The 26,084-nt window shown below is 43.7% G+C and overlaps 1 protein-coding gene across 2 annotated transcripts; it reads left to right on the forward strand.

Annotated features, from left to right (window-relative positions):
* Positions 1-2,959: 2,959 nt before the first annotated feature.
* MSL3 (MSL complex subunit 3) lies at positions 2,960-21,307 on the forward strand. 2 transcript variants are annotated; one of them, XM_003920309.3, is made up of 13 exons: positions 2,961-3,120; positions 4,537-4,619; positions 5,001-5,096; positions 5,433-5,533; positions 6,417-6,499; positions 7,055-7,177; positions 7,747-7,907; positions 8,687-8,845; positions 10,378-10,640; positions 13,525-13,634; positions 17,726-17,825; positions 18,194-18,278; positions 20,521-21,307. In XM_003920309.3, exons 1-13 carry the CDS (start codon positions 3,019-3,021, stop codon positions 20,618-20,620), a joined length of 1,566 nt encoding a protein of 521 aa, XP_003920358.1. In that variant the 5' UTR covers positions 2,961-3,018; the 3' UTR covers positions 20,621-21,307. The 2 variants fall into 2 exon arrangements, with proteins under 2 accessions (XP_010334665.1, XP_003920358.1); XM_010336363.3 differs by lacking the exon at positions 5,001-5,096 and having other exon boundaries at positions 2,960-3,120.
* Positions 21,308-26,084: the final 4,777 nt, after the last annotated feature.

Raw genomic sequence — 26,084 nt, forward strand, 5'->3', positions numbered from 1 at the left:
CCATTCTATAATCATGCCCAAATGCAGACAAAACAACTACTGTCCAAAACTGCAAAAAGTGGAAAATGAGGAAAACCTCTAAATTGCAATTTAAGAGTGCCTTCCTCTCTGGAGCTTTTTTGGACACTCTCCCTCCTCCTAGAGACAAGTAAGCTCTTTTATCTCCTTTATTCCACACCAGCTTTATTAGGGTATACACATACCCTAATACATGCTTGAACTTGATTGCTTGCTGCTTTGCCCTCTTGAAATGTGCCCTCTGGGAGGACAGGGGTAATGTACGTATTCTACTTTGTGTGTCTAGCAACTAGCACACAGAAGGCCCAATAAATATTTGTTGAATGAATGAATGAATGAATGGGGGACAAGAAGGAGAAACATAAGAAATGCCTGATGTTAAGAGCAAACATTTACCAAGCACTTACATGTCAGGCACTACAGGAAAGCCTGTATACTGAATTGACTCATTGACTCCTAAAAGAACCCTACAGAGGAGAAGCCACTATTTCCTTCATTTTAGACATGAACAAAGTGCATTACAAAGAGACTAACCACTTGTCCATGTTCACAAGCTAGAAAGTAACAAGCATGGGACTGGGTCCTGGAGAGTGGTCTGCAGAGCCAGCCATGTTAACCTTTACACCAGAGAGGAAAAATGGTGCTCCTCCATTAAGGGTGGAGCTTTCTCTAGCTGATCCTAATCTGGAGGAAGGGGTGCTGCCATTGACAGGCTTTGTAACTTTTAGGTTCCTGAAGGCTTTTGCATTCTTGGAATTTTTAGAGGGATAGGGAAAGAGGAATTGCTCAATGACATAAGAAGGGGTGGAAATGGGGAGAAACAAAGGAAAGCATCTAAAATCATTTTTTTTCTTTTCTTTTTTTTTTTTTTTTTGAGACGGAGTTTCACTCTTGTTACCCAGGCTGGAGTGCAATGGCGCGATCTCGGCTCACCGCAACCTCCGCCTCCTGGGTTCAGGCAATTCTCCTGCCTCAGCCTCCTGAGTAGCTGGGATTACAGGCACGCGCCACCATGCCCAGCTAATTTTTTGCACTTTTAGTAGAGACGGGGTTTCACCATGTTGACCAGGATGGTCTCGATCTCTCGACCTCGTGATCCACCCGCCTCGGCCTCCCAAAGTGCTGGGATTACAGGCTTGAGCCACCGCGCCCGGCGCATCTAAAATCTTATCCCTGAAAGGGTAGAGCCTGGAGCAGAACTCTCCATTCATGGGCAGGGAAAATAAAAGGTGAGTATTTTAATTGTGGTTTACACAGAACGTGCAACTACGTGTGCTTTCAACCTGCCCCTGCCATTTGTGGGGAACACCACTATTTACTCTTCTCATCTCTGATCTGGTAAACCACAATCTGGAGGGGAATCATGGTTCCGGTTCTGGTTTCTGCACTGTATTACCCTAAAGGTCATCATTTAACTATCTTCCCCCAACCTTTATCTCCTCTGTATAGTCCTTATTCTGGTGGATGCAGCTATTATTCACCCAATTCCCTAGGCAAGAAAACCTGGAAGTCTTCCAAGATTCCTCCTTCTCTCTTCTTCACATCTAATTGGCCACTGAGTTTTGTGGGTTCTATTTCCTAAATCAATCTGTTCATTCATTTTGTATTGATTGTGTGCCAGGAGTATGCCACGATGAATTGGATAAGACCCCTACCCCCAGCTTCAAGCAGTTTACTGTCTTAATGAGGGCATTCTGCAAATAAACAACCCATTCTACAGCACAGTGGTACAGGCGAGAAATGGGTAAGTAGAGTCCTGGGAGGGAACACCTCAGGGCTTTATGATTCATCTTGGGAAACCCGAGGGCTTTTCTCTTGGCAATGCCTATGGTGAAATGTGAAGGATATATACCAGGAACCCGGTGAAGGACGCGTGCGCAGGGGAAGCAAATGCAACTTTCTGTAGGTTAGAACAGAGTAGTTGAAGTTCACTAGGTCCGCAGAGGTTAGCCTGGTCGCTGGTCTCCAGCCTGGTTCTATTCCAGTAACTACGCTGCCCAATGGCTTTCCAAAACTCAAAAGAAAACGCACAGCACAGTCCTTCCGGTCCCTGGAAGTTTGCACCGCAAGTCTCCCATCACTTGTCATTCGCTCATGGAATATTTACTTAACATCTACTCTGTGCAGGTACCATATTGATAGCGGCCTCAAGGGTGCTTCCACCCTTTATGGAATGTTTAGTCTACTGGAGCAGATAGACCGTGGTGGGCATTCCCGGGATGCTGGGGGCTGCGTGGCCACGCTAGAAACTGACACTGAAGATGTCAGCTACCCTTTAAGGACCCATGTGCCTCGCTGCCCACTGCTCACCCCGTCACTGGGGGCTACGGGCCTGCCACCGGCTAGTCCTCTGAAGGAATAAGCAAGTGTTCATTTCAGTGCCCTGAGTGCCCTTCTGCCCTCGCCCGAGGCCACTGCCCGCCTGGGGCCAGCTCCAGCGCTGCGTTCTCCTCGCGTGGCCACACTCATCGGCGCGCGGCTCTGCCAAGGGGGCTGACGCGGCGCGCACGGCCAAGGAGCTCCTGGGGGCAGACGCCGTCCAGCCTGCAGGCCGCCGGGTGCCTACTCCAGACCAGCTCGCTCTCTTCCGAGGTGCTCCCCACGCCCGGGCCGGAGATCGAGCCCCTGGGGCGACGGACGACACTGCGCGCACGTGGGCGCAGCCTGGAGGCCTCGGGGACCCTCTCCCATGGGGGAGACGGGAGACGTCCTGCCGGTAGACCTTGGCCAGGGGGTCGTGCTCCCCGCCCGCCCCCCTCCCAGAGCCCCGGCTGGGACGTGCGGGGGCGCGCCCAGGCGGGAGCGCGCGCGCCCGGCGCCTCTGAGGTCTCTGCAGCGGCTCGGGGCGGGCGGAGGAGGGGCCGAGGGCGGGGCGGCCGCAGCCTCCGCCATTCCCGGCCCCCCCCGACCGCGGCGTACCGCCTCCCCGCCCCCGCCCGCCCTCCCCCACCGCGCGCGCTCCGCCCGCCCCGGAGCCTCGCCCTCCGCCACGATGAGCAAATGAGCGCGAGCGAGGGCATGAAATTTAAATTCCACTCAGGGGAGAAAGTGCTGTGCTTCGAGCCTGACCCCACCAAGGCGCGAGTGCTGTACGATGCCAAGGTGCCGCCGCGGACGGACAGGGAGGAGGCGTGGGCTGGGAGACCCGGGGACCGAAGGCGGGGGCGGGGGCGGATGGCCGCGCGGAGCTGGGGGACCGGCCGGGCTCTTCGGCCTGCGAGGAGCGGTGCGGCCGGCAGGGGGCGCTCACAGGGCGCTGCGCGTGGGAGTAGGGGCGGGGTCTGGGGTGCTTCCGCTTCCTTTGGTCAGCCCGGGCCACGCACGCGCGATTGGTAGCCTCGCCCGTGCTTCGTCGCGTTACCGGGGCTACCGTTTGCGCCCCCGACACCGACGCGGGCAGCTGAGGGAGGAGGCCTCTCGAATACGGTTTCTGTCTTTGCGTTAAGTTTCTCCTACTGTGCGGCCCAGTGCCGGGTGGGTTCCTGTCGGACGCCCTGGTCGTCCGATCCAGGTTCTAATTCGTAGTTCCACGGCGCTGGCCGCTGACTTGAGACGTCGTGTCCCTGGGACCCTAGTCGTGTTTAGGCCCCATCCCTCCTGTAAGCCATGAACCCTACCCCGATGGCAAGGTTGGCCCAGTGTTTTCGTATCCTCAGGGCCTTGCAGCATTGACATTTTCAAACCCTGAAGGATTTACATTGGTCTGACCATGGTTGACGGGAATCGCGCCCCGGGCGGCTCCACCTGTCTCCGGTACCTGAGCCACATCTTGCAGCTCCTCGGATTTGGGTTGAGGGCAGGACTTGGCACCAGGTCTCCCAGATCCCCAAGGAAAGCGCCCATGTGCTTTCATTTCAGGTGCTCATTTTAGAGACCTGGGTTCCTAGCGCCCCCCTGGGCGAAGCCTTAGGTGATAGGGACAAAGGCAGCCCCAGCTGTGTCTTTGGCTGCTCGGTCCTTTAGAGATGCTAAAGAACATCCCTAATGGGATGAGCCTATTGTGCCTTCAGTTCCCTCCTCTGCTGCGCCTGTCTTCTAACCACATCTGCTCTCCCTCCTTGTTCTCCCCGCCCCAGAGTCTGTTTGGGGCAGGGGGGAGACACGCCCCATTATTAGTCTTAGATGTTCTCTCTAAGGGACGAGAGTCTCCAGCCAGCCTTCTCGGGCCTGGATTTAGGGGAGCCCGGGGGACTACAACTCCCAGAGGTCTCGGGACTGCAGTTCTCGTCTAGCCTGGACTCTCCCCTTAGTGACACATCGGCCGACCAATGGCTTCAGAAGGCTCACGCTGTCTCGTGCTCAGAGACCAATCACGGGGTGGTTGGAGGGATGTTTCCTATTTTGAAGGCGTCCACTGGGGGGAAAAATGAAAGGAAAAATATTTCAACCCAGCCCTCGGTCTAAAAGAGGAGAGAATGCTTTCTTTTCTTTAAAAAGGGTCTACGAATTAGTTTTCCTGATCTAACTTCTAATTTTCTTTATGTTCTGTCATTTGTGGGCAATATTTCTTGGTTTCAGATTGTTGATGTTATTGTTGGGAAAGACGAAAAAGGCAGGAAGATCCCAGAATATCTGATCCATTTTAATGGTTGGAACAGAAGGTGAGTGAACTTGTTAAACCAGACTGAAAACTGATTGTCTTTGTGCCACAGAAACATTGTATAATTCTTTAAGTCTTAGAAACACTTGTAGAGAAGTTTGATTCATTTCCTGTTTTTACTTTGTTACAGAACTTGCCTATAATGAGGAGTAGTTTTAAGTACATTGTATTTGATTTCTGTCTGGGTGATTTTGAAAACTCCAATTGTTTCTGTGTCTGAATGAGTTACTTTTTCAGTTTATTTGCCTCCTCTTTGTGATTGTAAAATATTTGAATCATTTTCTAAAAAGGAATTGTGGGCCATTTCTATTGCTGTGAGATACTTTTAGCCTTTGTTTCATATCAAACTAAAGTGCTGCATTTTCCTTTTTTGTTCAATTAGCTGGGATAGATGGGCAGCCGAAGATCATGTGCTTCGTGATACCGATGAAAATCGTAGATTACAGCGTAAATTGGCAAGAAAAGCTGTAGCTCGCCTGTAAGAGTACAAAAATCAAGATATAAATGTTATGCAATGTGTTTTCTCTTAGTGTCTTAGATTTTTATGATATAAAAGTAATAAAATAACTAACATTTATTAAGCAATTTTACATACTGAAAGTGTGTAAGGGGAAGAGTATTCCTATGGCATTATGCATACCTTAGTGTTTTCCGAGTGGTTACTGTGTAATTTCCTGAAATGGAAATTACCATTTATGTTCAAAAGTTTAATTTTGTTCAGATGTATTTCATTGTTTATTATGTCTCATTTTGATCTCAAGACTCACAGGTTCAGTGTCAAAATGTATTTCTGTTGTTTGGTACTCTTTTTCAGGAGGAGCACAGGAAGAAAGAAGAAGCGTTGCAGGTTGCCTGGTGTTGACTCTGTCTTAAAAGGCCTCCCCAGTGAAGAAAAAGATGAAAATGACGAAAACTGTGAGTAGCTGCACTTCATATTCTTTGGCTGAAAGAACTTCCACTTAGACTGAGAGAAGGAGTCATTGAAATTCTAGACAGGGAAACACTTCAAGCTTGTTATGTATAATATTTGCCCCATTTGTTTTTGACAATTAAAGTAGCAGTCAATATAAGAAGTCAAGAAGTCAGTAATAGAACCTTACCAGAGTCATGCTCGTGACTACTGCCCAGCGTCTTTCTACTCTTGACCAGCGTCTTTGTACAAACCCTCCACGGTTGTCTTCTCATGGCATCTGTTCTCTTTTTGGAACCTCCCAGCCTTGGTCCACTTATGAATGCAGTAGGAAACTGTAGAATCCTAACTGACAGAACACTTTCAGATCATTAGCTTGTATGGTTTTTACATCTGTTGAAATTGGTTGTCAATTTTTTTTTTTTTTTTTTTTTTTTTGAGACGGAGACTTGCTCTTGTCTCCTGGGCTGGAGTACAATGTCATGATCTTGGCTCACTGCAACCTCCTCCTCCCGGGTTCAAGGGATTCTCCTGCCTCAGTCTCCTGAGTAGCTGGGATTGCAGCCACCCACCACCAGGCCCGGCTGATTTTTGTATTTCTAGTAGAGACGGGGTTTTGCCATGTTGGCCAGGCTGGTCTCGAACTCCTGATCTTATGATCCACCTGTCTTGGCCTCTGAAAGTGCTGGGATTACAGGTGTCAGCCACTGTACCCAGCCAATAATTTTCTACTGTGAAAGATACAGTATTTGTGTTCAGCATTTAAAATATACATGGAACTACAGTTTATTATTTCTGGTAGCACCCACACTGCATGTGAAGATTTGTAGACATAAGGGTTGGTGGGGTACATAATGCGAGTTTACCAGATGCTTTTGTTTCACCTAGCATTAAACAGTTCCTCTGACAGTGCTGAAGACAAGGATGAAGAAATAAGTGAAGAAAGTGATATTGAAGAAAAGACTGAAGTGGTATAAAGTTTTTATTGTAAACACTTTCTCTTTGTTACATATTTTAGTGCTAAAAATTCATGGTGAAATATTCCAGCTGTGAATTGTTTTTTCAAGATACATCTTTTAAACCAATAATGTAAATTTTTGTTTGACATTTAAAGAAAAACAATCCTTATTTATAATCACCATGTGAGTCTCTTAGTGGCTCTTTATGCCCCCATAGTGTTTCCACAAATTATAGTTATCTTTCCAGTCAAATGATTTGTTTTATGATGATTAATATTTTTAGTGGAGCCGGCAGAGTGTGATGTCTTCTGTCTGCATCCAAAGTTAGTGTAGATTCTAGTGGTAAACTTAAATGGGAAAAAAAATAAAGTAAATATTTGTATTGTGTTGAGTGCCCCCAAACAAGTTAATTTTTGGCCTTTAACATGCTTTTCATTAGAACGTGGTATACTGGGAGTGTTGAGGATTAGCTGGGTTTGTTTCATAGCAGGCTGTCACATGTTAGTCTTTCTTTGGATATTGGCTGTGCTGTTTTAAATAATTAAAAATGGAATTTTGATATTGCAGAAACAAGAACCGGAGCTTCAAACAAAAAGGGAAATGGAAGAAAGAACAATAACTATAGAAATCCCTGAAGTTCTGAAGAAGCAGCTGGAGGATGATTGCTATTACATTAATAGGAGGAAACGGGTATGTAGGGAGAGTGTATAAAACAGTGATTTGTTTAGAAATTTCATTTTGCCATATTTTGCAATCAGAGACTTCAGCAATAGTGAATCTTGGAGGAATGAAATTTATGTTTTTCAGCTTTGTACTGAGTCAGGTTTTAAAGTTCTCTGCCGGTGGTGCTGTGCAGCTGATTAAATTATAACTCACACAGTCCTGGTTACCCATTAGGGTTGTTTTAGGAGCTTTCCAGAATCTTGCTGCTTGTGCTTCAGCCCAGAAGCTAAGAATTAATTGACCTGTGGTGGAGCCCAACTGTAGGTATACTTGAAGGGGCTCCCAAAGTTGTTCCAACAGATCACCAAGATTAGGAATCACTGCTTATGTCTATTCAAAAAAGTACTATTGTAATCCACATAAGGTTATGATCATAGAGGAAAAAAGATCAAACAAGTTGAGAACATACTTAAGAAGTTCAAACAGAATTGGCTTTGCTTTATTTTTGAGTTATACAGACATGACCAGTGTTTCTCAGAATATGCGGCTTGTTACATTAGGATGTATATATCAGATGTCTATATTTTTGTTAACAGTTAGTGAAACTTCCATGCCAGACCAACATCATAACAATTTTGGAATCCTATGTGAAACATTTTGCTATCAATGCAGCCTTTTCAGCCAACGAGAGGCCTCGTCACCATCACGTTATGCCACATGCCAACATGAACGTGCATTATATCCCAGCCGAAAAGAAGTGAGTACTGGCATGTTTTCTGTTTTGTGGTTCTCTGTGTATTAGAGAGGTGGCTTCCATCTAGAACAGGTGACTCTTGTCTCTACTCAGTTATTTTGAATTCATGTAATATTTAGTAATTTATTCATAATTCACTGAATCGTCAATCTCATATTAAAACCTTGTCACCTGTGAAATCTTCAGTACTTCGGTAACTGTTTACACATCTGATGTGGATGCATTGAAAATGTCCTGCCTCAGCACTGAGACAGTTTTTTCGGTGATACTGTTTAGGGTGAGAACGTTCCTTGAGAAGCACCAGAAGGGGCAGTGAGTATTTCTCAAAGCTTATTTGCAAACAGATTTTCATTCCAGTTGGAGAAAGCTCCCTTATATCCTGCCAGGCACACATGACTCAGCTAGACCAGAGGCAGAAAGGTGGAGTGTTGGAGTTAAAGCAAGGGTTAGGGGTTCACTAGGGCCAGCCCCTTTCAGCTCGCAGTGATGGGGATGTGTCCACCTGTCTACTTATGCAGCACAGGCTGCTGGATACCTCATGTGGCCTTGAACATATTTATTTGTGTTTTGTGGGGTAAGTTAAAGGGACTGCTGTACTTTCTGCACTTTATATTTTCCTATGTAATCTTGACAGTATCTATAAATCCATTTCATTTTGTGTGTATGTAGGTACAATGTATAATGTTTAAAACTCCCCTATTAAAAATGGGCAGCTTCATTGTGAAATTTTGGAAAGTACCTCCTACTTCATTGTGTCTCTAATCTCTTCTTAATCTTCCCAGTGTTGACCTTTGTAAGGAGATGGTGGATGGATTACGAATAACCTTTGATTATACTCTCCCATTGGTTTTACTGTATCCATATGAACAAGCTCAGTATAAAAAGGTGACTTCGTCTAAGTTTTTTCTTCCAATTAAGGAGAGTGCCACAAGCACTGCCAGGTAAGTTAGATAGCCTGCACTTTCCCCTTAGATGTCAGCGGTGCAATAATCAGATCCTTCTTTTGAGGAGTTCAGTCTGATGCTGTGGTCTAACATGTTTGGAGGAGGGAAGGAAATGAAAAGTGTCTATCCTAGTGGTTTTCTTTTTTCTGGATAAGCTAAGTCATCATTCACTGTCGTATGGTTTTGGCAGATTTTACCAAGTGAAGACCTCAGCACAGAGAACTTAGGTGGGATGATGAGCAGCTATCACATTTTTGGGAAGACAGCAAGGAGTGGGGTGAAGAGAGCACAGGCCGAGAAGGGTGGAAGGGGCAGGTTGAATTGAATGCCCTCACTGGCTGCTTGTGTTATTTGGGGAGATTCCTTAGGACCCTCCTTCTTTTGCAGTTATGTGACGGAGTGAAGGCTGGCCTCGCTAGTGGTAGTAAATAGGAACGTTCATACAGGGCCTGCAACCTTTGGCCTTTAGGAAAAGTTACTTCTCTTCTTGCTCTGTGATGTCACCACTTTTTTCTCTCAGTGACCAAGCATGCTCTGTTCTTTTTGGGGGTGCAGGGAGGGGGATCCCACACCCTAAAGTCTTTCCCTTAATCTCTTTATAAGGTGTTGTGTTCACTCCCTCTTCCCTGTCTTCCTGAGAAAGTGGTCTGTTCTCATGATTTCCACTCATCCGTCTCTTCTCTTTACCACTTAACCATCTGCCCTCATCTACTGCTACGCTGCACAACTCTGCCTGCAGGTGTACTGATGACCTCCCGCTTGCAGCACACTGCCCTTTGCCTCAGCCCCTTCCCCTGCCCTCCCTTTCTTTCTCGGCTTCATGGCTGTGGGCTCCCCAGCTTCTCTGTCTGCCTGGCCACCATCTCCTCAGCCAGCCTTCCTTGGGTAGCTTCTCCCTCCTTTCCCTTTCCCATGTCAGTTTTACCCCAGGTGAGAGGCCTGCAGAACTCACGGGGGACCTGCGTCCAAGTCCCCAGGGCCTACTTCATTCCTGGAGACTCCTCCAGGGAGGGCGGTGCGGGAGGAGGTTTCACACAGTAACCCCGATGCTTTTCCTATTCCTGCCAGTAGTTACATTTCGATGAGCTGATAGGGTATTCTTGTTGTCTAGACCAGCGTTTCTCAGCCTCGGCCCTAGTGCTGTTTTGAACCAGATCTTTCTTGGTTGTGCGGCTCCTTGTGCAATATAGGACGCTTAGCAGCATTCCTGGCCTTCACCCAGTAGATGCCGATAGCACGGTTTTCCTTAGTTGCAGCAATCAAAAATGTCTCCAAGCATTGCTCTTTGTTCCCTGTCAGGGCAGCGTTGCTCCCACTTGAGACCCACTGCTCTAAGACACATATACCAGGGGGCATCACAATCTTTAATGCCAGCGTGCCTTACAGAGTTATGGACAGGGTCCAAATGACTTAGGTACAGATTTACAACCCTCCTGGACTGGAGAGAGCATTTCGTGTCTTCAGAAGCCCTCCATGTTCTGGAAAGGCCCTTTGGGCTGGCCGTGTGTGACCTTCTCCATCTTCTCTAGGAGCCAGGAGGAGCTCTCTCCCAGCCCCCCTTTGTTGAATCCATCCACGCCACAGTCCACAGAGAGCCAGCCGACCACCGGTGAACCAGCCACCCCCAAAAGGCGCAAAGCTGAGCCAGAAGGATTGCAGTCTCTGAGGCGGTCCACGCGCCACACCACTAACTGTGACAGGCTTTCTGAGAGCAGCGCCTCCCCTCAGCCCAAGCGCAGGCAGCAGGACACGTCTGCCAGCATGCCCAAGCTCTTCCTGCACCTGGAAAAGAGTAGGTTCATTCTCGGGTGGCAAAGGCCGGGGAGGGCCAGCGTGTACCTCTTGTTTAGCTGGTGCCGGGCACGGTGCTGAGGTTACATGTGTGAGTGTACGGTGTGTGATTCCCACGTCCAAAGTGCTGTTATGCCTCCTGCTTTCTGGAGCTATAGAAAGTTGAAGTAACTGGCACAGAGCGCAGTGCAGCTGCGGTGGAGGCAGGCCTGGGCTGTTTCCTCAGCCTTTGTGGCCACCACTCTGCCACTGTGAGCAAATCGGGGTATCAGAATTCTATATATTGTGTAGCTAGGCCTAACGAATCATTCAAAATGAGCAATTCTAAATGGGTTGTTTTAGTTTTGTGTTCTTTGTACTTTGTCTCAGTAGTCTCTTCATTCTAAAGTTTAATTGGGAAAGTTCTGGCCTAAAATATCAAAGTGAGAATGCTCACATTCCCATCATCTCTTCTCACCTCCTCTTCGCCCAACTCAAACTCCTTCAGGTCTGCTCACCTTGATTTTCAACTGGAATGTTTCAATGGTCAAAATACATTAGACAAGAGTTGACTTTATTTTTTTTCCCAAGATACACACAGGTTGATTTGCTGTAATATAAAACTTAGAAGGAAGCCACTGCTAATCAATCATTTTAAACTTCCAAAAACTGCTGAAACAGGTGCCATGAATCAAGTACAATTACTGTAGAAACTAACATTAGCTGCCATACACTAACCAGGTATTTTTCCCAAATTAATTAAAATCTGGTTGTTTAGCCTATGCTAATGAAGCCCCCTTACTAGTAGTATTCACTTTACATTGAAGACCTCATTCACAAATAAAATACAGGGTGCTCCATGCTTATATTCTTCCACCCTTGACTGCCAAAACCATATGAAATGGAAAGTTGGTGGCAGCAGTGCTGACGATGCCACCTGGTGCCTGGCGGGTGCAGTGAGGAAGTCAGCAGTAGAGGAGGCAGCTTGCATGCCTGTCCACACTGTGTGGAGGTGGAGACGGCGCTGCACCAGGAGGTGCCAAGTGCCCGACTGCAGACATGGAGGCCTGGTGGCCTTCCTTTCACAGGGCCCAGCTGCTCACAGGCTGTGAAATCTAAGACACCCCTCATAAACATCAAAAACACTTTCAAAGCTTAGATCAGGGTAAAACTCCTTGGAGTGGAATCCTCCTGCCCCCGTAGGCCTATTTTGTGTGTGACCTGTGCTCACCCCTGTTCTTCCCTCAGCCTCTCCTGTGCTGACTCCTTCAGGGATCCTTCTAAGCATCACCCTGTTGGGACTCCCAAAACTGTCATCGCAGTGCCATTCTGTGTTCAGGTGCCTGTTACCTTGTGTACATCCTGTCCCTGCCACCTCATAAGCTCCTGAGAGAAAGGGCTGATTTGTTGGTTGTGTCACCTCCATCATAGCCAGTGTTAGGAGCATAGTTCCAGGTGTCTGAAAGTATTTGTTGATTCTTTGAAGATTGGGAAGACTCAGAGGGCAGAGTTAAAAAAGACATACCTTTAAGAGAAGTCCTTTGAATAATCAAGCGCTAAAACAAAATCAAGTGCTTTTTAAAAACAGCTTGATTCAGATATCATCCACATACCTTAAAATTCACACATTTAAAGTTTTTGGTGTCTCCAGACACAGTGGCTCATGCCTGTAAGGCTAGGGCAGGAAGATCACTTGAGGCCAGGAGTTCAGGACCAGCCTGGGCAACATAGTGAAACCCCATCTCTTATTAAAAAAAAAAAAAAAAAAAAAAAAAAAAAAATTGCCAGGTGTGGTGATGTGCACCTATAGTCCCAGCTACTTGGGAGGCTGCGGCTGCGGCTGCAGCTGAGGCTGAGGCTGAGGCTGAAGCCGAAGGATCACTTGAGGTCCAGAGTCCAAGACTGCAGTGAGCTCTTACTGGGCCACTGCACTCCAGCCTGGGCGACACAAAGAGACCACCCTGTCTGATAGATAACTAACTAACAAAATAGTTTTAGTTGGGCAAAACTAGAGTTAAGCAACCATCACTGAAATCAGTTTCAGACATTTTCACTACTCCAAAAAAGAAACCCCACCTCCACTAGCAGTTACTCATTTGCCTCTCCCTGTGTCCCTGGGCAACCACTAATCGATTTCTCTTTATAAATTTGCCAATTTGGGGCATTTCATATAAATGGAATCATCTGTATGTAAGTGGTTAATAAGGACTGCTTGATTGAATGAAGATTGAGAGTCAGCTGGGTAAATTTTAAAAAAGACTTTTTAAAAAGGTGCTACAAAATAAAGTGCTGTTTTTCTGTTTCTCTTTGTACTTTTAAAAAACTTTGTATTATTGATGTGAAATTCACATACAAAATTAACCATTTTAAAGTTAAGAATTCAGTGGCACTTAAACAGTTTTATTGGCACATGATTCCACATTTACAGTTTACCAGTGTACAATTCAGCAGTTTTTAGTGTATTCACAGTTGTGTGATCATATGCACAGTCAATTCCAGAACATTTTCAGCACCCCCGAAAAGAAACCCCATATCCAGTATCAGTCACTCACCACTTCCCCTTCTGCAAGCTCCTGGCAACCACTAAGCTGTTTTCTCTCTGGACTTGCCTCCCTGGGCATTTCATATAAATGGAAACATAGTATGTGGCCCTTTGTGATTGGCTCCATTCATTAAGCATAGTCTTTTAAGGTTCATCCACATTGTAGCATGTGGCAGTGCTTTATTTCTTATTTTTTTAAGCAAGTAAAATTCAGGTGCTATCTGTTATAAAAGGAAAGTCTTATTGTTAAAGGTTGGTAATTTGTGAGAACCAAGTTGAGATTTATGTTCTGCAGTTTTTAACAGTCTTGAGGCACTCTTGAATTCAGTTGCTGTGTGAATAATTTCATCTTTTTATTTGGAAGAGACACCTGTGCATAGCAGATCATCTTCACCTATTCCTCTGACTCCTAGCAAGGAAGGGAGTGCTGTGTTTGCTGGCTTTGAAGGGAGAAGAACTAATGAAATAAACGAGGTAAAGAATGATGTTTGTTCCCAAGGGTTCCTTCATTTCTGATTGCTTCAATTCTGTGGGTGGAAATCGAGGTTCTTGAAGCATCTTGCTGCTCTTACTGTAAACATTAACAAAATTATATGTAAGATCATGCTTAACACTGTGGGTTTTGGTTTCTAAAATGAGAAAATTGTTAGGATTCCAGCCTTACACTGACAGTCATCTTTTAAATAAGTGCGATTATTGAAGTACCATTATTTTTACTTTATAGAACAGATGTTAACACAATTTTTCTACAGAGGCAAGAGGGTAAATACTTTAGGCTTCGTGGGCCATATGGTGTCTGTCAAGGCTACTTAACTCCAAAAGTAGCCACAGATAGTATGTAAATGAGTGTGCTATGTTCCAATAAAAGTTTATTTATGGAAACTGAAATTTGACTAGCATTTAATTTTCATGTGTTTAAAAAATTTTGTTTTTCAATCATTTAAAAAAATAAAATCTATTCTTAGCTTTTGGGCAGTATAGAAACAGGCAGTAGTTGGGTGGGCTGTGACCAGCAGGCTGTAGTTTACTGACTCTTGCTTTAATATAACTGATTCCCCTCCATCATTCGCTGTAGTTCCAAGAGCCGTCCGTTCAGGTGTGTGTGCTAGGCCACCACTGTGCCAGACACTTGAACCAAATTACCTTGCATTCTCGAGATCAGCCTTGCCACCAGATTTCCACTTAATAGATGGGAGAACTTTCCATTTTAAAGCCATTTTGAAGGCCCCTTAGGGGATCTGTAGGTAGTGAGTTTGTCAGGGATTCTGAAGAGGTCTCAGTCTATCAGCATATTCTGTTATTCTGTGAATGTCTCCTCTGAGGTGAGATTTCCTTTTTTTTTTTTTTTTTTTTTTTTTTTTTTGAGGTGGGTAGGAGTTGCACAGGGGAAGATGGCTTTGCTAAACAAAAAACTTTTTTTTTGTTTGTTTGTTTTGTTTTTGTTTTTTGACACAGGTCTCACTCTTGTGCATTCACCCAGGCTGCAGTGCTGTGGCAGGATGTTGGCTCACTGCAGCCTCTGCTTCCTGGGCTCAGGTGATCCTCCCACCTCAGCCTCCCAAGTAGCTGGAACTACAGGCTCATGTCACTATGCCTGGCTGATTTTTGCATTTTTTTTTTTTGTAGAGACTAGGTTTTGCCATATTGCCCAGGCTGGTCACCAACTCTTGAGCTCAAGTGATCTTCCTGCTTCAGGCTCCCAAAGTGCTGGGATTACAGGCACAAGCCACTGCTCCTGGCCTAGGCAAAGAGCCCTTGATGATAGGAAGAGGGGTCAAAAAACTTTCTTCCAGATGATAACTGTCTTCAGTAGTGTGTACCCTCAGGTCTCTGGAGTGACTGCTCAGCTCTGCTGTTGTAGCAGGAAAGCCATAAACAAAGGGGTGTGGCTGTGTGTGCTGCCCCTCAATTCATTCAGGGACATTGAGAATTTAATATCATAGTTTTCACATATCGTGAGATATTATTCATGTAACTTTTTTCCCCCCAACCATTTTGAACATATGAACATTGGGCTCGATTTGGCCCAAGGGCTACAGTTGGCTGACCCTGTAGAGAAGTTAGAAAGCCCAATTTGTGTTATCATGATTGTTGAGGGTAAGTTAGGAAATCCCTAGTTCAAGCAGTCCCTGGTACGCCCATTTTTCAGCTAAGAATGCACTGCGGATTTTATTATCAAAGGGAAATCGTGAATTTAAGGGGTATCTTGAGTTGTCAAGTAAGGGCCATTCCCACACTGGTCTGCAGTGCGAAGGCGCCATCTAGTGGTTTTAGGTACAGCTGCAATTTAAAAAGTGTTTTCTGGGAAATCGTTGGGATTTAGGTGGCTCTCACAAGGGCTTATGAAACTTTCTTTGATTCCCACCTTCTTATGCACCTCTACCATTGTGTTTTTTGACCAGAGATTTTTCTCTCAGTACCAGTCGCTGCTCCACAGTACTAGGGGCTGGTCTGGGGCAGCACATGACTAATAAAGACCCATGGATGGTTCCCATGCATACCCCATAGGGAATGTCCCACTAGAAACCTACTGCTTTCCCCTGGAAAATGTGTCTTCATAAGCAGAAGATAATAAACTGCCTTGAAACACAATCAAGTGGGTGAAGTAGAGCCAGACGACCTGCTTTCGCACATGCCAAGTGCTGTTCATGCCTCTGAGATTGCAAAGTCCTGTATGTTCCCTTTGAGTCACTGTCAGAATGGTTTCAAAGCTTCAGCTATGTGCGCTAGGCAGGTGCAGGGATGCTGTAAAGATGCTGGAATGATCCTTTCCCTCAGTGTTCCACAGTGCAAAAGTGGGGTACTGGGGGTGGAGACCTAAGCGAGAATCTGTCCCGGCCTAGCAGGGGTGAAGTGAAGCTAGGCCTTTGTCCTGGATCCTCCAGAGCCACCTTGGTGCTTGCTAGCTTCTGGCAGTTTCATGTTGTTAAATTGACTTTATCAGCATTTCCGGGTTTGAGGGACACCTTGCTGCTTTGTCTGCTGGAGGGTTTCCTCCAGTCTGACTATTTCCATATTGACTATGACGTCCCAAAAGCCAAAGTTGTAGCTCAGTAGAGTAGACCCTGTTCTGTGATTTGCTGAAGTATTTTTACGGAAATTCATTCGAGAGTTTTGTAATGCAGCTCTCCCTTTAACAAAAGCCCCAAGTCCACCCACAGTTCTGAAATTCAGAATGAAGACAAATCAGTTATCAGGTTTGAAGTCTATTTCAGTTGATTCAAGGGGTGGAAAGATTCAAATTACTTTCCATAATGAATCTAACAGCAAGAAATTAAGGAATCTTGAAACAACAGTAATATTATTCAGAACATCTATGGATTACTTTTTTTTTTTTTTTTCTTTGAGACACAGTCTTACTCTGTTGCCAGGCTGGAGTGCAGTGGTGCGATCTTGGCTCACTGCCACCTCCGCCTCCCAGGCAGTTCTCCTGTCTCAGCCTCCCGAGTAGCTGGGACTACAGGCATGTGCCGCCATGCCCAGCTAATTTTTGTATTTTTAGTAGAGACGGGATTTCACTATGTTGGCCAGGATAGTCTCCAACTCTTGACCTTGAGATCTGCCCGTCTTGGCCTCCCAAAGTGCTGGGATTACAGGCGTGAGCCACCATGCCCGGCCTATGGATTACTTTTTTTTTTTTTTTTTTTTTTTTTTTTTTTTTTTTTTTTGAGACGGAGTTTCACTCTTGTTACCCAGGCTGGAGTGCAATGGCGCCATCTCGGCTCACCGCAACCTCCGCCTCCTGGGTTCAGGCAATTCTCCTGCCTCAGCCTCCTGAGTAGCTGGGATTACAGGCACGCACCACCATGCCCAGCTACTTTTTTGTATTTTTAGTAGAGACGGGGTTTCACCATGTTGACCAGGATGGTCTCGATCTCTCGACCTCGTGATCCACCCGCCTCGGCCTCCCAAAGTGCTGGGATTACAGGCTTGAGCCACCGCGCCCGGCCTGGATTACTTTTTAATGCTTCGTCATTCTTACTCTGGTGCAACAAGATTTTCTTTTTTTTTTTTTCTTTTTTTTGAGACGGAGTATTGTTCCCATTGCCCAGGCTGGAGTACAGTAGTGCAGTCTCAGCTCACTGCAACTTCCGCCTCCTGGTTCAAGTGATTCTCCTGCCTCAGCCTCTCAAATAGCTGGGATTACAGGCATCTGCCACCACACCCAGCTAGTTGATTATATTTTTAGTAGAGCTGGAGTTTCACCATGTTGGCCAGGGTGGTGTCAAACTCCCAACCTCAGGTGATCCACCCACCTCGGCCTCCCAAAGTGTGAGCCACCATGCCTGGCTATGCAGCAGGATTTTCAATAAAGAGAAAGGGGCTAAAGAACCCAAACAGTTACAGTTATTTTTAGGGAATAACTGTTGTGAGTTAATAAATCAAATACTTTCTTAATCTATTGTAAGTGTTTTTGCCTTTCATCTTTGATTTTAATAAGCTTGTGTTTATTTTGATACGATGGTATATTTTTCCCCTCTACGTACAATTCACTGTCACAATGATGAGGTGGTTGGAAGTGCCTCCATTAAGAATAACAAGCATTCAATTCATGCTTTTTTCAGGTCCTCTCCTGGAAGCTCGTGCCTGACAATTACCCCCCAGGTGACCAGCCACCACCACCCTCTTACATTTATGGGGCACAGCATTTGCTGCGATTGTTTGGTAAGAATGCTGGTTCCTGCTTTCTTCTTTCCATTTTTCATTTTTCATTGTCTTGTTAGCTTTCTGTACATCTTGTGGTTTGGGCTATTATTATCTAACTAAGAAATGTGGGGATCTAAGAAAAAATCAAAGGTAACCTATCAAAGAAAAGGCATTGAATGAATCTTAAATTTCATAAAAATTATGTTTGTAGAATTTGTACCGCTACCCTATCTTTATTCAGTAAGAGTTTTGGGCTTTGTTTGAGAATGTGGATGTTAATTTCAGTTCCAATAGCGATAAGGAGAGGCCCAGACCAACCTGAGTGAATCCTATGCATTGTCAGATTCTGCTAATTGTAAATGGTTTTGCTTTTATTTTTAATGCAGTAAAACTTCCAGAAATCCTTGGAAAGATGTCCTTTTCTGAGAAGAATCTGAAGGCTTTATTGAAGCACTTTGATCTCTTTTTGAGGTATTTTTACTACTTTCTCAAAACTTATGTCTGTTGCCATATATATGGCTTTTCTGAACTTCTCTTTAGCACATGGGGAAGTCAGCTCTGTGGTATTTTAAATAGTAGCAGTTACCTAAGTATGGCTGGTTCTAAACTATGGGAATTAGGAGTGGGTTTTTTTTGGTATTTCTTTTTTCCATAATTTCTCTAGTTTCTGAGTTGGGGCATTCATTGTACAGAGGTAAAGATTTTTTTGTGTGTCACTAGAAGAATTTAATTGAAAAACCTTATAAACAAAATAAATTTCTAAAATAGAAGTGATTGAGATTGATGATAATGTAGTTTTACATTTTTTTATTCAACAGAACCGCAAGCATTGGACTTTCCTTTGTTGCATGTACATAAATTAATTTAAATAGTAGCATTGATTGGATTTTGGTGTTTACTTTATAATTAAGATAAAAGACCCCTAGCCTGTGTTGTGATGTATAAATTCAGAGAAAGGTATTATTTCCTGCAGCTGACAAAGCCAGTCATTTTCTTTTTTTTTTTTTTTAGACACAGCCTTGCTCTGTCTCCAGGCACCAGGCTGGAGTGCAGTGGTGCGATCTCAGCTCACTGCAATCTCCGCCTCCTGGGTTCAAGCAATTCTCCTGCCTCACTCAGCATCCTGAGTAGCTGGGACTACAGGCGTGTGCCACCAAGCCCAGCTAATTTTTGTATTTTTTAGTAGAGATGGGGTTTCACTGTGTTGGCCAGGATGGTGTTGATCTCTTGACCTCGTGATCTGCCCACCTCGGCCTCCCAAAGTGCTGGGATTACAGGTGTGAGCCACCTCGCCTGGCCATTTTCTTATCTAATAGGATCATTTGACCCAAGGCTCTGCTGTGTCCTCTCCCTTGCAGATGATGTCTGTAGACCACTTCCTCTGCTTGGTCTTCAAGGCTAGTTGTTCCCCTGGCTCATCCTAGCTACCTGACTTTGTTTCTTTTTTCTCTTTGAGGAGCCACTATTCCTTGTATCCATGCCCTACCCTGACTCATCAAGTAGGATTTACCACAGAGTATCCCAGCCAGGGAAATCATCTTGTGGTTTTAAAAGATCCTTTCATGTAGGCATTTCGAATAAAGTATCCATGAGTGGCATTAGACTTTACAACATTTTCTTGGAAACAAGTTTCCAGAATACCGTCTTCCCTCCCAGCCTCTTCCTCAACAAAACCTACAACTCTGTTTGGCATAAAATTTTGTAAACTGAAATCAAACAGTGCCAAGAAAATATGAAGAGTCAGCTGCAGGTTAGCATAGGAAACCCTGCTAATTTTGAAGTATGCCTAATACAAAGTAGAAATTAGAATTTTAGGAGGTAACTTAGGAAGATTTATTAATAAACCTAGTAAGAGGTTTTAAAAATATATCCAACGGTATCAACCCGAATCAGTGGACTCAATAATGATCATAAAAAGAGTACACTCATAGAAGAAAACGAGTTAGCTATCCAGTGAGTTTTGTCTCAATTTATACTAAAGAAGTTTTGTACATTTTTAGGAATTTGGGCAGGTGGGTGTCGCTGGGAAGCAAGCATAAGGCTAATTAATGTGCTTGTTAGTGAATATTGCACATGTGAGAAGGTCTTAGCCCTCCATGGCAAAATCAGTTAAAGTTTAAGTCAAGATATCCTCTGTATATTGCAGAGTCTTGAATGACCAGTGCATCCATCTTCATACACATGAGTCTCTTCTGTGTCTTGGTACCGTCAGCTAGAACTGTAACATCTTTTGGCATGGCAAATTAGGACACCAAATGCTATTACTAGTTGTTCTGTTCAATTTTTATGTGACTTTGCTCATATAAATGATGTAGATTTCTCAAGCGAGATTTATTGCTTATAATCTGTTGTTTTTAATAGTTTGTTTGAAAAATAGGAAAAAGTAGAAACATTCATGGGCTTCCCCCCCCCACCACAAAAGTGTTTATATAACCAGAGTGCCACCTAGTGGATTTTAGGTTCTATTTCTATTTGTACGCCTGATGATGGTGAAAGTATTCAGGTAAGTAGTAATTCACAGAGAAGCTGGATAAGCGCAGTGAAAGTAATCACTATAGAGAGATCAAAATTATAGTCATTTTTTTCTTCCTAATACCAAAAAACAGTTGAAATGTTAATAAGTTGAAAGTTAATATTTTGCATGATGGTCTTTAGTCCTTAGTATGAAGCTCATTGGGGCTATCGTTTTGTTTGTTTGTTTGTTTGTTTTCAGGTTTTTAGCAGAATACCATGATGACTTCTTCCCAGAGTCGGCTTATGTCGCTGCCTGTGAGGCACATTACAGTACCAAGAACCCCCGGGCAATTTATTAAAATGTTGATGGTTCTGTAAGATCAACTGCTCTGTCTAGTTTGGTGCTCTGGGTTCCAGGTGAACAACTAGCAAGGTGGTACGTCTGCCCAGAGCACAAATGCAATGGCCACCTTGGGGCTTTGTTGTTTGAATTGCCCACATACTACATTTATTCTGTTAGGAATCATTTCCTGGGTGCCTGAAAGTGCTCTGACATGACGCTTGTAACTGTGCAGGTCATCTGTGACGGCAAGGAAAAGGCAACTCTGTTCACAGTGAAATGTTCGTGGAAGTGTACAGAGGTTAGGCCATTTCAGGAGACATTGCAGTCGGTTAGCAAAAACCACATTGTCTCATCATTTGTTAGCATTAAACAAATTTTTTTGCAAATTGGTTTCTTCTTTTTTTTTTTTTTTTATGAAGCCGAGCAACTCTGTCCAACAAGGTTTAGTTTGTACTTGGAAACCACAAAGTCGTCTCAAAGAATTTTAGAGGGAATCGATATGGGTGGCAAAAGAAAACTTGCAGCTATACATTTGCTTCTAATGGTTCCCTCTCTGTGAAACATTATTTTTGGTGATCTAAAGAAAGCTTTGCCTTTCTTGTTTGAGATTTTACAGCTATACTTTGTTGTGTAATGTTATGGTTCTCTTTCTGTAAAATGTTATTTTTGGTAATCTAAATAAAGCCCGTCGTGTTTGAAAGAATCAGGAGGGAGAGTTTTCACTCTGGCCTTGTCCCCTTCTCTTTCATGCAGGATGATAGTGGGGTAACCTTTTGACTCTTAACTTTTGGTTTCATTTTGTTTTTTCTTTGTACCTTTTTTGTTCAATCCCTCTTTGGTTTCATCTCACTTGGCAGCAGGACCAGACAGTGGTTCCTAGAAGTTCCTGCAGTTCTGTGCCGTCTTGTTGCTGCACCCTGGGCTCATCTGGGGCCAACACCAGTTTATCCTCCTCCTCCCTCATTACCAACTGATAGTCTCTGCAGTCACCCCTCTAATCCTTATTTTAGTCTCACATGCCTTCCCCATCTTCAGATGTTTTAGAAAGCTCTAAATTGGTAGAAAGGGTATCAGTACCATACCAGCATTGAATATAGCACCTGTCTTATAACTCAGCTCAGCAGACCTTAACTTCCAAAGACCACTGGTTGTGAACAAGGGCCATGAGGATTTTTAAAAATTCTGTAGATAATTGCATCAAAGTGACTTGTGCATATGCTGACCAGTCAGAATAGTACTCAGGTTCGTGGTCGGTTTTATCGCCATTCGGTTTATGCAATGCTTGTTTAAATCTGGTGCATCTGCAGTGTGCTCTGAATTGTTTAAAAAGTTGAATCAGTAATTACTTATGGCTGGGAAAAGGAAAAAGATTTTCCTTTGTAAGACTCTACTTGTTTAAATGTCTCCAATGAAGTGAGCACAGACTTTGTTGGAACATTTATATAGGTAACATATCTTGAGTTTACAGTTAATTTATTTTCTAATAATGAACAGTTATTTTTTCCCCTAAATGCATTGCTTAAGTATAACTTCAAAAGTTGATGATATGCAGCTTTGGTTGATTTAAGTAATAATTTTTCTTCAAAACATCAATCCCTCTATTGTATATTACTAATAATTCAAAATATTTCCAGATAAAATATTTAAATGTCTATATAATCCTTGTACAAATTACAAACGATCTTCCTTTTGTTAATTTTAAATTGTTACTTTCCTAAACTGCCAAACCTTGCAGTTTTTAAGTCTCATATTCGTTATCAATGTTTTCCTTTTAATAGTAATTTAAAGGCATGTTGAAAACATTATTTCAATAGTTTCTGTATCAGATCCTTGTATTAGATCTTTGACAAAAACTTGTGAGAACAAAAACCATTTCTGAACAAAAATAGAATATATAAATCGTTCCAGGGTATGATGTACACTAAAGAAGCAAAGAAAAAAAAAAAAAACCATGAATTTACAAAAGTTGCCATCTATCCTTAGATTATATTATCACCTCAAAAATTTGAGCAAGTGTAATTACCCTGTTTTGCCATTAAAAAACAAATAGCCTTTGCTCTTTAAGATTTGGCTTGTCAAGAGTTAAGTTTTTCTGAACATTTGTTGACTACTTGTTCTCCTGCCAGAAACTACTAGGTATGGAAAACAGGAAGAACAATAAGGCATGGTCCTTCTTGGAATACAGTTAAGAGAATTTTTGCAGGCACTGATCATCATTTTTACTAAATCAAGTTTGGTATTAAGGAAGTGTGTTACTTTAATCAGTTCATAATATACAAAAGTATAACGTAACCCATAAAGGTCAGCATTTTCCAAAATTAACCCTCCATTACCCCAAAAAAGAAAGTATGCTTCTACTCTTTTAACTGGTTTTCAGTGTAGGGGGTTTGATCATTGAACGTTTTCACCAGTTATGAAATCTGGCCAAGATGGCGTTAAAGAACTTGATATCCACTTGGGTAAAGGGGTTTCAACAGATTAAGTTGAAAGCAATGACTTGGAAATCATGTTTATACTCCAGCAAGGCATGAAACTCCTCAATAAACTAGTTAAATCTTTTACTATTATTATTATTTTTGAGATGGAGTCTCACCCTGTCACCAGGCTGGAGTGCAGTGGAGCAATTCCGGCTCGCTGCACCCTCCGTCTCCCGGGTTCAAGTGATCCTCCTGCCTAAGCCTTCTGAGTAGTTGGGACTACAGGTGTGTGCCACCATGTCCAGCTAATTTTTGTATTTTTAGTAGAGACGGAGTTTTACCATGTTGGCCAGGATGGTCTCAATCTGTTGACCTTGTCATCCGCCCGCTTCAGCTTCCCAAAGTGCTGAAATTACAGTCATGAGCCTTTTAACTGAATGACTCTTTAGTGTGTATTTGTTTTTATGTCATTCTGGTCAAAAAACCAAGTGCCGTCCTCTTCTCTGGAATCCATCTGCTAAACTCAACATGAATTGATCAGTAGCCATTTCTAGCCTTCAGCTTTCCCTCCAGTGTAAATTGTGGGCTATCTAACCAATGAGCAGAATGTAAGTCCCCAGCGAATTGTCTCAGGGCCTGGGATGTGCCTAGCCAGCACCACTTCCTTTGCATGGTGACAGACACAGCAACTGGGTGGCTATCCCACATCATATCCAGAGTGGACATGTTGCCAACATACATCACACATGGAAAATACCTGTGTTACATCTTTCATCACACAGTGAGAAATATAATTACTAGAAATGGGTGAATAAACAAGAGTTCACAAGTAGTTGAACAGTTGGGTTGCTGGAAATCAGGAGACCTTTCCTTCAGGATGATGCTTCTCATGCTTTGATGGGCAGTCTTGCTAGAATGTGGGTTCTGAGTCAGCAGGCCTGAACTGCTCGGGAGCTCCTAGCCACACTGATGCTGCTGGCCCTCAGTCTGCACATTAAGCAGGTGGGTTCTGAGATACTGTTTGAGGGGATAGGATGTACGAAATCAGATAGGAAGCAGGATTCAGACATAGTCAGTCCTTTGTGCCATACTTTACGTTCTTCCTTTTGTTCTCAGGATAGCTGCATGAGGAAGGTATTATGTCTTACATAAATCAGAGAAATAGAATTCAAATTAGTTAGAAGCCAGGAGAGAATTCAAACTGATCTCTTTTGATTCTAAAGCTATGTCACCCCAACTTTTTCCAAGCTGAGGCAAAACAATAGGCAAACTTTGTGGGTTAGAGGGTAGAGGAAAGAAGTAGGGGAACATTTGGAATCATTTTTCTGCAGTCTTTCCACTTTCTCCATCTTCCTCACCCTTCCCACGTGTTCCCAGGATTCTTACTGTTTTAAACTGCCATCTGCTTGGCCATTTGCTTGATTCTGGTATTAAAGGAAGAGGCAGTTCTTAGTTTGAGGCTTTATTGTTTATGTAGCTAGATCTAAACTGGATTTATTTTTTGTAATTCTGAAATGAGAGGGCTGATTGCAAAAGAAGAAATATATTAAATTCAACCAAGATTCAATGACAACGCCTTTCACTCACCACACTTTGAAGAGTTTTAGAGATGTTTGGCTTCCTAGAGGATTTAACAAAATATCTTAGTTTTGCCATCCAAGTCCTTTGTTGCATAGGGGTGTAATGAGAACTGTAAAATAGAATATACGAAATGGACACAGTAATAATAGCTACATTCAGAGAATACTGGGAAAGAGATCTCTCTAGCCTAGCAGAAGCAACTCAACTCACTATCAGGAAGTTATTTCAAGGTACTTATGCACTCACAGTGACAGATTTCTAGGGACAAACAATATCTATCAAAATGGACACAATAGTGGAATCTTGTATTTTTATCATCAAACTATTTCACTTTTTATTAATCTCACTGAAGTTAACAGTTATCATCTATTCTGAATGCCACTGAATTTATTAACCTGATTTCCAAGGTAAAAGTTGATTAGTACTTAGGTAAAGTGGTTATAGTTCTAGGGAGATGCTTCACTCACTGATAAGGTGGTATCTGAGCAAAACCTTGAGTTTAAGGGAGTGTGACATGCAGATAGCTGGAGGAGGAGCATTCAGGCACAGGGAACAGCCAGGGCCAAGACCCTGAGGCAGTGGTGTTCTTGGCATTGCTGGAGGAAGAGGAAAGAGGCCGTGTGCCTGGGGCAGAGTGAGGAGGTCAGAGAGGTAAACGGTCAAAGATTGAGGGTCACATGATATGGGGCCATATAGACCAGGTTAAGGGTCCGCATGTTATCCTGGGGCAATGAATTCCAATGGCAATCGTTGGCATCATTAAGTTTGTGATTTCTGAACCTCGCTCAACTGCAGTGTGGAGGATGAATTAGAGTTGAGAGGAAGGCTGGGCTAGGTGGCTTATGAGCCTGTAATCCCTGCACTTTGGGAGGCCAAGGTGGGAGGATAATTTGAGCTCAGAAGTTCACAACCAGCCTGGGCAACATAGCAAGCCCTCATCTGTACACACACAGAGTGAAATAATTAGCCTGGTGTGGTGGTGCACACCTGTAGTTCCAGCTACTCAGGAGGCTGAGGAGATGAAGGCTGCAGTGAGCTATAATCATGCCACTGCACTCCATCCTTGGTGACTAAGACCCTGTCTCAAAAAAAAAAAAAAAAAAAAAAAAAAAAGGTGAGAGGAATGTAGGCCAGTTGGGAGATATTGTAGACTCCACAAAATTATTGAAATGTGGATGAGGAGGCAGAATGTTTTGAGAAGTATATGAGGTGGAAATTGTACTTCAGAAGGAAGAACTGGGAGGGAAATACAGTCCGTCAAGTCACCAGAACATAGGTGGTAAATTCTGAGGTTGGCTAAGGTCACCAAGGAAGAGAGTATGGACTGAGCAGAACATGGGATTTTTTTTTTTTTTTTTTTTTTTTTTTGCGATGGAGTTGTGCTCTGTCACCCAGGCTGCAGTGCAGTGGCGTGATCTCACCTCACTTGCAGGCTTCATTCCTTCAGCCCAAGTGGTCCTCCCACCTCAGCCTCTTGAGTAG

This window comes from Saimiri boliviensis, chromosome X, assembly GCF_048565385.1.
Source record: "Saimiri boliviensis isolate mSaiBol1 chromosome X, mSaiBol1.pri, whole genome shotgun sequence".
Classification (NCBI taxonomy): domain Eukaryota; kingdom Metazoa; phylum Chordata; class Mammalia; order Primates; family Cebidae; genus Saimiri; species Saimiri boliviensis.

What these genes read in the sequence shown, in the direction of transcription:
- MSL3 (XM_003920309.3), top strand. Translation starts at nt 3,019, where the DNA reads ATGAGCGCGAGCGAGGGCATGAAATTTAAATTCCACTCAGGGGAGAAA. An exon ending in TTGAAGAAAAGACTGAAGTG is followed by an intron (nt 6,500 to 7,054) that starts GTATAAAGTTTT and finishes TTGATATTGCAG; the next exon opens with AAACAAGAACCGGAGCTTCA. An exon ending in TATATCCCAGCCGAAAAGAA is followed by an intron (nt 7,908 to 8,686) that starts GTGAGTACTGGC and finishes TAATCTTCCCAG; the next exon opens with TGTTGACCTTTGTAAGGAGA.